General features: G+C 46.6%; 1 protein-coding gene across 1 annotated transcript in view; it reads right to left on the bottom strand.

Moving 5' to 3' along the window:
- Nucleotides 1–8,675: 8,675 nt before the first annotated feature.
- Nucleotides 8,676–12,476, bottom strand: part of SMAD3 (SMAD family member 3) — a 78,619-nt gene continuing 74,818 nt past the window's right edge. The window contains exons 9-10 of the mRNA XM_009995281.1: nucleotides 12,190–12,334; nucleotides 8,676–8,799 (exon numbers count right to left, since the gene is read on the bottom strand). Coding sequence (XP_009993583.1) covers nucleotides 8,676–8,799; nucleotides 12,190–12,334 — 269 coding nt within the window. The remainder of the gene's footprint in view (nucleotides 8,800–12,189; nucleotides 12,335–12,476) is intronic.

Consider the following 12,476-nt stretch of genomic DNA (forward strand, 5'->3'; position numbering starts at 1 on the left):
AGTTGCTGAGTTGTGCCCTGTTGTGGGATGCTTTGCCAGGGCTGCAAGGTTCATCCTGCTGAGTGCCAAAGCTATTAAAAATGGCCCACAGGCCTGGAATTCTGTTTGCCTGGGGAAGTATGTGGTCCTTCCCAAGAAAGGCAGATGTTTTGTGCCACACTCCTTTGGGCTTCTGTTAGAAACTAAATTTGGAATTAAATGCAAGACGGATTGTGCTGCTGTTCCAGGGGTGAAGTCCTTCCTCTGAGGCCCAGCAGAACACCCAGACCTTCTGCTGGTGGATTCTGTCCTAAGCAAAGGGAAAAGCTACAACGTCAAAAAAACCCCCACCCTGCCACCTGGTGCATTTGGTACAGACTTGTCCTCCTGTGTGTTCATGAGAAGGCACCAGAGGGCAAGTTTCAAACTCCTGCTTCATGGAATTAAGGTATAGAAAAAAAAATTCCTTTGTCCTTAGGTTTGGTGTCTTGTTATCTCCTGCACAGGCAGCACAGGCAGACTCTGGAGAGTGTAAACATGCAAGGCACTAGGAAGGCAAGAAGGAACAGGCTGGTGAAGGAGAGAAGGCAAATAATTGAACTAGCAAATTGTTTTGGTTGGGAAAGGCCTTGAAGATCATCCATTCTGATTGTTCCCCCAGCCCTGCCAAGGCCACCACTGCCCCATGTCCCTCAGCACATCTACAGGGCTTTGAAATCCCTCCAGGGATGGGGACTGCACCACTGCCCTGGGCAGCCTGGGCCAGGGCCTGACAGCCCTTTGGGGAAGGAATTGTTCCCCAGATCCAACTTAACCCTCCCCTAACACAACTTGTGGCCCTCTCCTCTCATCCTGTCCCTGATCTGCTGTGGCCACAGGTGCCCCACGTGTGTTTCCCCCAGAGCATTTCCTTATCAATCTGAAAACAGGCCCTGTTAAGCAGCCTTACTTAGAAATTTGAAATTAACATTTCCAATGTCTGGGGTTTTTTTGTGTCAATAAATGTCATGAGTCTGGAGACAGTGGCTTTCCATATGTTATTTGACAACTTTAAATTCTGAGAGCACTTTCACAGAGGTTCTTGACGTGCATCGCCTCTTCCATTAAGATGAAGCTGAACTATTGGGCTGCTTGGGGTGCTGTAAACCATTTCCTGGGTAAAAACTGCAGTGTTAAGAGATGGAACTGAAGCTTTGGTGCTAGTTTGAAAAGCATTTCTCATACAAAGACCGAGCAGCAGCTCCATCATAATAAAATACCTGTTTTTAAGAAGAAAAGGAGCCACACTTGGGGCCACCTCCTCCTATCGATGGAGAAGCTGCTGGGCTTGCCATGACTTTGCCATCCCTTGTCTTTCTCTTCCCCTTTTTCACCAGCACAATGAGCTGTGATAAAGAACTTGGTTCCTTCCAAGTAGGGAACAGTTTTCCATGTTTGCTTCTTGGTAGCTGAAAAATTTTTTCCCTTTCTAAATATTTGTTGTGAAACAGCCATAAATGGCAAAGTGCAGAGTGGACTAAAGGCATAAAGTGAAAAGCATCATGCACTTAAATATCTTTATGAAGCATTTTATTTAGACATGATAGTCGTGTGACAGTTGATCCAAATGTAATGAAATTAAACAAATTAAAATCAAGTTCTTTCCTGCCTTTTTACAAAGCAGCAGCAGCTTAATTCCCACAAATGGTGCCTTATCCTGGGAACCAGGATTAACCAGTGGGGAAACACATTTCTCCAGCCTGCTGCAAATAGGAGAAAAATGCTTGTATTACAGGAAATACATCCTGGAAAGAAGGACAGCTCCTGGTGTAGACAGTGAGAAGTCTTTGGTTTTGCACCTTGTGACAGTTCGGAATCTGGTTCTTTCCCTGGCACTTGTTCTCCAGTGCTGAACAGGAACAGCTCTGCAGTGACCTTAATGTGCTATGGCTGGATGTAGCAGCTTCTCCGTAAAGGTGGTCACAGGAGCATCTACATCCACAGTAAATTAATTTTAAGGCACAATTCTGAAGGAAATTCTGGGGATGCTTCAGTGAAGATGGGAAGTGTCAGTTTCTGGCAGTGGTCTGTGCAAAAAAGTTCAAAGGAAAGTGATTCAATCTACACTGGCAAAGAGCACCTAAAAAAGGGTTCCAGCAAATGCTCCAAAGACCTTCAAACTGAACAGAAGTGAAGAAATGGCAATTCCAGTGCTTGCTGTGGGACAATGATCCCTGAACCTCAGGAAAACACTGCAGCCAGCTGAGCTGCCAAGGCTCCATCAGTTCCTACCCTGCTCATCTTGTTACCTGTGTCAGATGGTCTGTACAGCTGCTGTGCCTAAGCCCTGTTCAGTTTGCATTTCTTTTTGTGATTCAACTGTTTGTTAGGACCTTATAAATACAATAAACCCAGTGTGAAATTAAAGAGACCATCTCCATGGATGCCACAGATTCCACTTCCAGTGCCAGCTGAAGGCTGCAGAAATGTTGTGTTCCATTGATTATGAAAAGGAGAACGTGTCACTTGTGCACAGCACCAGAAACGTGTCTCTCAAACTAAAATGCTTTCCTCCCCTGGTGTTTGGGACTTGTGGAGTCTTTGCCCTAACCCCCCATAATTAGTAAATTATAGCAAAAACAAACCAACACCAAAAAATAACAAAAAGCCTTCTGTACAGAACCTCCAATTTCAAGGGTAAAGTCAGGGAAACCTCCAATAAATGTTGGTTCATTCTATTTCTTTTTTTTTTTAGCTGAAGCTTTGAGGTTTTTCCTGCTGCAACCTGTGTTTTGCCTCAGCTTCCCATGTGCAGGTGAGAAGGCTGTGACACTGAAATCCCCAATACATTTCAGGTGACAAGGAGCAGAACTCGTGGCCCAGAGCTGATTTACTGCCTCCCACTGCAGTTCTGGCAACCCCAGCACAAAACCTGGACGAGACCCTTTTATTACCACATTGTTGGAAAACCGAGTGGAAAAAGTGTTCTCGTAAATCCTGAGGCAGGAAAAACAACAAAAAAAAAATAAAATTAAAATCTGCCTTTCAGTGAAACCCTAGGAGGAACGTTGGGAGGTCTCAGCATGAGCTCATAGCTCATGCCTTGGCTGGGTCCTGTTGTTTGCAGTGCCCTCCCAGCCCAGCTGCACACCAGCACGGATGGGTTTTGTCCCCCTCACCAGCACAGCACCTGAGCTGACTCCTGCCTTTTGCTGGAGCAGCAGCAGCAGCACCAAGAGAGACCTTGGACTCGAGAAACCCGTTCCAACGAGGGGCAAAAGCCAAAAATGCTGCCTGGGATTTAAGACTGGAAAACTTCACCACAAGGAACACAATGCAGCCATGGAATAGCTTCTCTGGGGAGGAGGTGGATAGAGTCTCTTGAGCTCTAAGATTTTTCTTCAAGACTTAGCTGGACAAAAGCCCAGCTGACCTGATCTGGTGTTGGCAACAGTCTGGGATAAAGCATGAGGTTGGACTGGAGACCTCCAGTAGTCTCTTCCAACCATCATCCCATACCTGATGAAGCAGTGTAGTCCTGGTTTCCAGTAAGGTGACACACGGGTTGGATGAAGGCTCCTGAGCTAGACCAGGACACGTGCCATTCCAAGAGCATTAACACCTCATCACCAGGGCACTAGGGACACATGGATGTCCCTCCATATGCCTCCCTCTTTCCTGCAGGAGTGAACAACTGACAGCCTGAAAAAAGTTACTTCAGCACAGGACTTAAGACACAATTCCTCAACATGGAAAGACCAAAGGTGTCTTAGGGGCTGCCACATGACAGGACACTGAGGAGAGAGCAGTAAATACTCCATTGCTGCTCCAACACTCCTGATGATGGAGGTCCCTGATCCACAGCCACGGGGTGCAAGTGCAGCCACAGTTCAGTGTGCTGGGCATGCAGTGAATGTTTAGCCCCATCTGACTTTTCCAGCAATTTGACAATAATTAATGTTGGGCACAGTGCTCTAAAGCCTCCTAGTTAAAAGAATTAGTTGCAATTTTAAAGTTATGTTTATATCTGGTTTTAAATTCTTGAACAAAACTGCCCAAATTGGACAAAGAATGAAGATCTTACCTGTAACTGAGATCCTGTGAGAGTTACTGGGACCAACCTTCATACACACCTGAAGGTGCTGATGTCTCTGAGTTACCTGGGGTTTCAAAACTCCAGATGCTTTCAGGTTGTGTCCTTAAATACCTGTTTACAATATCCTTATTTTCTCATGAGCCTTAGTTTTCAAATCAAAGTTTATTAAATTGTCAAAAATAGAACTTACAGTTTCACATATGAAAGAGGCATACACAGCACAGCCCTTAGTAACAAAATAATGGATCATGCTTAACAAGCTAACGCAGGGAGGTGACATCTAACATACAATCTCAGGTTAAGAAACATCTAAACACTAATGCAAACATGCTCATCCTTGTCTATCAAAGGGGGAACAGTTCAGTCGAGTGTGAGGAAAGCAGCTGCCTCCCCTGGGAGAGGGAACCAGATGCATCTCAGCAGCAGAGACTGGTGCAGACCCCTCCAGTATCCACAGCCCGGAGGAAACGCAAGACAAACCAAAACATTTATGGAAGGAGAGGATATTGTCTTTTTAAAGCCTCATAAATCTGAAAAGACCTGAAGAGCACAACAACTGGGAACGTGAGGTGCTGCTAAAAGCATCAAACAGCAACGCAGGGAAAGGCTCCTGCTGCACAAGCCCTTGTGGGGTTTGATTGGCCAGGGTTTGCTGCTCAGCTCTGAGAAGAGTCTCTCCTCACATCAGTAACTGCCTGACTTCTAGCAATCCCCAGAAAGGAAGATAAGATTTAATAACTCTGAATCCTTAATTGTCCTTTCTGGTCAAAATTAAATATTTGATTCATCTAAATATTCCAGAAAGACAACATAAATACAAAGCATGTACATAATAAAAAACATATATTGAATTTCTTAACCATACTGCTCCATCAGCTACTAAATAGTGACTATTGCTCAGTCTAGCTTACCAGCTTATTTGTGGAATTCCATTCCTCCTACCTATCCAGTACCTTAGAGAACTAGGAAGGCTGACAGATGTTGTGTGAAATGGCTGAAGTCCTTCACTGAGCTGCCTTCTTCTTGCTCCTTGTGCTTTTCCAGTTAGGAAACAGCACAAGGCACCGATGTCCTGAATGTTCTTCACCCTGCAAAGGAGCCCTCTGCATGGTTCCAACTGCTGGTCCTTAAGGGGGGAGGAAATTAATTTGTTCTCCTCTTTTCTCAGATGTTACCCTGAGCCTTTTCATGGCACAAATGGGGAGCCACAGCTTTTGGGGAAATGTGTTACTGTCAGGTTTCTCCATCTTTGTACATCCACATGGTGATTCCTGGTGATTAAATCAAATGGGCAGCACTGGATCACATCTCTAGACAAGCTCAACACAAAATACGAACTGCAATTCAGTTCAATACATTAATAATAATAATTAAAAAAAAAAAAAAATCACCACAGTCATTTTAAACCACAAGGCCATCAATATCATCTGCCAGCAGCCAGGCACTTGTGTATGGCTACACCAAATAAAAAGAGTCAAAGTTCCTGCTAGTGACTCTCTACTAGTAACAAAAATGTATGAAATCCTGGCCAAACCAGCCAAGCCTCCCAGGACATGAGAAGATATTCCAGCACAGGTATGTCACAGCAGCTGGGCACGGGTGCTTGCAAACATTGGTGCTACATATCAAAGCTACTTCAGTCAAACTTCAGAGGAGAGCAGAAGCAGGCAGGGGCAGCCCTGGGGCACAGCTGCCTCCAGCCACCCTGCCCCCTTTCTGTAGTGTCCAGGTGAGTGGCAGCTGAGCAGGTGGCAGAGCTGACAGGGAAGAGTGCTCACCTGTACAGCAGCCCAGGAAACAGCCCTGAGGGCCCTGGGGTCACAGCCCTTCCCCACCTCCATCTTCCCAGTGTCACAGGGCAGGGGACTTTGATGTGAGAAGGCAGCTACAGAAACCAGAAAGGTTTTATGAGTTAGTGAGAAGGCAAACAAAGGGGAGGAGAGGAAATTAATACTTCAGTGGAGATAATCTCAACTGTATCTAACTGTGCTGCTGGACCAGCTTGTGTTTTCCATTTGAAGTCCTTTTACTTAAGGGATGGTGAGGTGAGATGAACCAAAGTTTTCATGCATGACCTGGAGCCTGAGTTTCAGAGGCCCCTGTTAACAACAGCTCACAATCCATGATCCCTTAGCAAGCACAAGATATAAATCTGGTTCCCAGCAGAAATCCAGATCCAGTTCTTAGTCTGGCCATTCTGTGTGCAAGTTGATATTAAAGTCAGGGTTGTACCCTCTGGGTCAAGCCAGGTCCCTGCCACACCAATACCTGAAATGAACTCTGACATTGGAATTTAAGATGCCATTTCTGTTGCTGATTCTTAAGGCACCAGAGTCCAACCTCCTCCACAAATATGTGGACAATGAAAACAGTTTGTTCACTAAATTAAGCAAATATGACTTAAAGACACTAAGGGAGGAAACCTGGCGTTGTTTTTTCCCCCCTCTCTCTCTACAACAGCAACTCATACTTCCACAAAAGTCAGGATAACTTTGTTTGCAACTATGTTAGAAACCTGTCTCTGAAATACATGCCAAACCAACCCCAGGGACAGACCTGCTTTGTCAGTGGCTAGAAAAGCTGAGTTATACAAATGCTCTTACTGCACAAGTGTGTGCAGAGATTTAACTAGTCAGACATGTTGCAAAAATTAAACTAAACAGCTCCTAGAAAACCTGCAATGCTATGATACAAGCTTCTGCACAGTGAAAGCTCCAGTCAAAATTCTGCAAGAGGATATTCCAAAATGCCTGTATCCTCAGGAGCACACCCATCCCTGAAAATCTTCCCTGGAATTTAAATTTCATCTACAATTTCTTGCTTCTGGAAGAAAACTTCTAAAGCAGCCCTTAATTTGCCTGATATAAACCAGCAGTGATCCTCTTGGATCATCTGTTCCTGTGTCCACCAACCCAGGGGCACCTTGTGCCCTGTCTTGCTGATGCCTCAGGTCCAAAAGTGTTGGTTTGTTGGTGGGGTTGATAACCAGAGGTCTCAAAGGAACAGGCACAATGGAAAAGCCTCTGGAAATTACTGTGAGCGTTTGAAATGCTGTTACCAGTTGGTGCCCCATGATGGGACCAGGGCTCTGCTAACCTTGACCCAGAAGGTTTGGAGAGACAGAAGGCAGGAGAACTACTGACCTCAGAGGAGCCACTCACTTTGCATCGGGGAGAACAAAGATCTGCAGGACTAAAGCCTGAACACAAACCATCCTAAGTCTGGTCTGCCCTGAGCTTGTATCTCTTTTGTATATGAAAAAAAAGAAAATATTTCCATAGGAAAGTGATGATCATTTTCTCCCTTCCCCTTCTAACATTTTGGCACAAATGCACATGACAGCACAAGATATAAAGAAGCAGATAATTGGATAGCACTGACGAAGTTATGAGGCTTATTTGGCAAATTTGAACCATAAAAACAAGTGCTAAGGGTTTTTTCCAGTTGTGGAAGTTGTTTGCCATGACAGTTGCTGCAGGGAAAAAAAAAATATTAAACAGTCTGGAGCATGTATATTTAAAGTGAACATTTTATAATACAAGTAAATACACACTCTCCCAATTTCTCCAGGCAAAACCACATCTCAGAGCATTTTAATGAGCTAAGCTTTAAACAGGGGTTTTGTGTCTGAGATGTCTTGGTTCAGTCACACATGACAGCATGGGATGAGAATTTGTTAAATTGCATATTCTGAAAATGGCAGCACAGCCTGTTCATCCCTAGGGCAGCCCTGGACATGGAATTCACTGAGCCCCTTCCCAGGTGGCAGACACCATCCCACATACTGAGAAAACAGAAGACAAACCTTCTGTAGCTGATGCAAAGAGACAATAACCAAGGCTTCAAGTCCCCAGCCACAGCCCCCCAGTGACCAGTGTCTCTCCGTGAGCAGCTCAAGCCAGAAGTGGCTGCAGCAAGATCAGGAGAAGCCTGAAGTTGGACCTTTTGCTTCATGTCAGTCCAGTCTGAGACCATCAGCTGCATCCCTCACACATGGAAAGCAGGACTCTACCTCCTTGTTCGTAGTCCAGCATGGCAAATTCCTTCCTTTTGGAAATATTCCTGGGAGAATTAGTTCCTATCTGTGCTTTAAATGCTTTTCTCCCTCCTGCTGCACTCCTGGGGAGGGCAGGTGTGGATCAGGCAGGTGCCCCATGAGCAAGAGTCATCCCGAAGTCTCACAGCGTTGGGCTTTCCAGAGGGACTGCAGGGCAGGAGCCTGGAGCTGTGTGAGGCCAAGGACCAGTTCCCTCCCAGCTCCTGGGTGCTCCCAGCAGCTCGGAGCACCAGGCAGGCACAGCTCTGGCTTCTCTCCACTGAGACCAAGTCCAGGGTTGGTTTTACTATCATCATCAACTTCAGCTTCAAATTCAAACTGCAGTGGCCCGTAGCATTGTAACCAAAGTGCCAACAGCTTCACTGGAAGTGGCTTAAATGGGTCTTGAGTTTAAAACCAAAACAAAGAAAACCCACGTTGAGGTTTTTTTAGATATTTTTTTTCTTCATCGCTTCAGTAACCAGGGATTAGTTGCCTATGAACTATGCTTTTTCCTAAGGGATAAGCCAATTCCATTTTCCAGAGTCTTTGTTCAACCCCCCCCCACCCTCAGGAGAGGTTTCCTTAGGAGACACTGGAGCAACGAATACTGGGGGAGCCCATCTGTGTGAGGACCTTGTCCAGCCACTGCAAGGGGCCGTTGAGGTGCAGTTCGATCCAGCAGGGAGTGCTGGTCACAGTCTGACGCCTGCGGGGAGGAAAGGGGGTGGGGGGAGAGGGGAAAAAAAGAACATCAATGTGACTTACAAAACTTTACAAATGTGAAAAGGTTTTACAGCTACTGAAGCATTCTTTCCTGCTTAGACAATAGTCTTGCATGTGGGGCCAAAGGAATGTCTCTCCCCTCTGTAACAAGCTTCTGGCCTATGTTGCCAGCTCCTTTTAAAAACCCTACCTTTTCTCTTTACATTTCTTATTATTCCAAAGGAGCAACTCAGTATATAACCTATTTACTACTTAGATTCCTGAAAACAGGCAGCATCCAATTCCCTGAAGAGAAAGGAAGGTGTTGCAGCAAAATTCTTGTTTGATTTTGCAGACCTTGCCTCTACTAATTAAACAGCAGCATAAGGGGTTTACCAAATATGTTACATTTCTCTGTGTACAAGACCAAGACATTGTCTTTTTGTGATACCTTTAGGTTTTAGCAGAATGGGGAAGCAGTGGAGGGAGATCACTGGTCAGCCATTCAGACTCCCTCCTTGTGCAGCCAGAGCTGCCTCTGAGTATCCTTGTCACACAGCTTGGGAAGGTGGGCTGAGGGTTTGGAGCCTACACTACGCATAGCATTGCGGAATCACAGCAAATGCTTTGGGTTGGAAGGGACCTGAAAAGATCAGTTAGTTCTAACCTCCCTGCATGGGCAGGGATGCATTTGATCAGTTGCCTCAAAAGAAGGAGCAATTCTGCAGGGTGCAAAAAGTGGCAAAACCTGTCAGAAAAGCAGAATCGGGGTGTGAAACCACGTGCTTTAAAATCCTTCAAGAGTTGGTGGCAGCCAGAGAGCAGAGGGGGATGCCTCACTGGGTCAGCACTCATCATGCTTTTATCCTCCCCTGCTACAAAGCACCTTCCCCCTCTGCTATTCTCCCTGAGGCCAGAACCCACGGAGTGTCTCCAGATAGAAAAGCAGGAAGAGAAGAAAGGAAGGGAAGGGAGGCCAAGGCACAGGGAAAGGGGCTCTCCCTCCTCTGCCAAGGGATGGCAGGAGTCTTGTTCCAGGCAGAGGCAGGGACAGCTGCTGTGGAGGAGGAGGATTATGAAGAGAGAGAAATAGCCTGGAAACAGCCTTGGTTTACACCCTCATTTCCCACAGAAGCTGCCCTTGGAATCTGTTTGCGGGAGGGAGAAGCCAAAGTCTGCAGGGCCTAGGGAGAAACCACTGCTGAAAATGGGACCCTCTGCTCTGGGAGGCTGCCCTGCACTCCCACCACCATCCCTGCCCCTCCACAGCTGGGTGGAGGAACAAGATCCCAGGGCACAGCTCTGCAAGGCTTTGGCTGAGGGCTCTAACTTGTTTATTTGATGAATCTGTGTCTCTCATCCTTCGAGCTGAGCATGGCAGCAGCTCCCTGCAGCACCCCACCCATTCCCAGCTGGGCTGTGCCTGCTGGGGGCAGCAGGGCCTCCCGTGCCCCAGGAGCAGGGCTGGTCCTACACAGTGACTGGGGGGAAGTGTTTTGTGTTAAGGGCTGTCTCAGGGCTGCTTGGGCAGGAGGACTGCAGAGCAGGGAGAGCAGAGCACCTCTCACTCTGTCAGCTTCAGTGAAACAAACAAACGTCCCAGGAAAAAATTAAGTCTGCTTTAGCTAAATAGGGAGCATTCCTCTGCTGCCTGAAACCTGGTAGCACGGAGCAGTCTGGGCAGCACTGGACACAAACCCACAGTCCGTGGGGCTGCTGCACTTCTGCCCTCTGCTAATCTAGCACAGCAAACTCCATTCTGCCTTCCCACCTGGAGAAGCAGCACATCAGCTCCAGCCTGTCAGAAAGACAAACCCTCACAGCTCTCCATGCCTTCAGCTTGCTCCCCCAGCCTCCGAGAACCTCTGTATCTCTGGCTGCTTATGCAATTGGCTTCTCCCCCCTTCTCCCCACCGAATCCCTGGCACACAACAGCACTAAACACCCCACCAATTAGACTGCTCAAAGGGCTAAGCAGCTGAACCAGGAATGTCTGGAACAGTGCTCTGGATGCAGCTCCCACAGCAACGTTTTCATATATGAATCAGTTCAATAAATAAACGTGCTCTGACAAAGGCAATCAGATGGAGTGTTTTGTGGCAAGGAAATGAAGGAGCAGCAGAGCAGCCGGGGCGCGGGCAGTCTCGGGTTTCACTGCCTACAACACTCTAATGAGATAGTTGACTTTCCGTAAGTCATGCTCATCTGGATTTCATTAGGAGCCATGGCTGTGAGCCAGGGCTGAAATGCTCTGGCCTGGGTGCAGGACAATTTCAAAACAAAATGGACTCCAAACATCTGGAGAAATGAAGAAGGCAGGAGAGTAACGTGCAGGGCCCAGGCTCCAGCTGATCTGATGGCATCTCCCCCGGCTGCTGGAGGGGAGCACAGGCAGAGCCCTGGGGCTCTGGGAGGCAGGGGCTGCCCCACACTTTCACATCAGGCCACAGATTTCAAGGGTACACGCAGTCAAGTAAAGTATTTCAAAATCACATTTGGCTTAAATCCTGGGCAGCTTTCTCTCTCATGAAACGACATTCATTTTCCAACGGGTTTCGTCTCCCCTGCCTGTAACTACTGCTCCCTGGTTGCAGTCCCTTGGCTGCTTGGGCCATTTGCTGGGTGATGCAGCACAGGCTGTGCAGTCACCCACCCTCACACTGTCTGCACTGTCCTTGTGTTGCCATAATAACCAGAGCATCAATCCCAAACATCAGACCCTACTGCATCTCATTTCTATCTTCCATATTCACTGGGAAAAACAGCAACCTTGTTTCTCCCACTGAAATCTGGTCACATTTAAGCCATTTAAGTGACAAGCACTAAGGATGAGGAGATGAAACCATAGCTTTGCAGCAACTCCAGCAGTTCTTCCAAACATAAAATTTCAAGCCAATCTGCTTTTATTTTAATTCCATTAGTCCCTGGTAAAAGAGGCATCAAACCCAACCTGTATCTATTAGAAAGTCTTCCCACTGATCTTACCCTGATGGCATAAGACATTCTTACCTTGTAGTCATAAGACATTCCAACTATCAAATATGTATCTAATTTTAAGGAAAAAAAAATAATGTAATGGTTCCTAAAAAAGGCCCTCTGGATTTATATGCTGGGCTTCAGGTAAAGTTCCCAGTTCATACAACACGGTGACCAAATACATGTTTTCTTCCATGTATATCACATGATGTATGTTTTACACAAATAGGATGGGAAAAATAAGAGAGGAGACCAACACATTCCCAACACTTACAACCTCTCTGCATTCCTAGAGACAGACTGTGCTAATTCCCCCCCCATCTCCAAAGCTGAGTAGAGCAGCTTTGCAGAGCACTGCCCTGCACAAACACACGAGTGGCAACAGCCAGCACAGCACGGGTCCTTCAGAAGGCCTGACCTGTATTCTGCTCCCCATCCCTTGACAAAGCTCATCCGAATGGTGCACATCCTGGTCAGCTGATAGACAGCTTCAAAGCCCTGGTTCACAGACTGAGCCAGGAGAGCAGCGAATTCCTGGTTGTTAAAGATCTTCAAGTTACATCCTGTGAACAAGAGAACATGACAAGAGAAGGCATTAGCTTAACGAGATGAAGAAATATGTTTCTTTCTGAGGATGGGAAGAAACTCAGGGCTGCTTTCCCATCTCCTCAGCCCATGCAATGCTGAACACAGATTGTTTAGGCA

The sequence above is a fragment of the Chaetura pelagica genome, unplaced genomic scaffold (assembly GCF_000747805.2).
Source record: "Chaetura pelagica isolate M959 unplaced genomic scaffold, ChaPel_1.0 scaffold453, whole genome shotgun sequence".
Taxonomy (NCBI): domain Eukaryota; kingdom Metazoa; phylum Chordata; class Aves; order Apodiformes; family Apodidae; genus Chaetura; species Chaetura pelagica.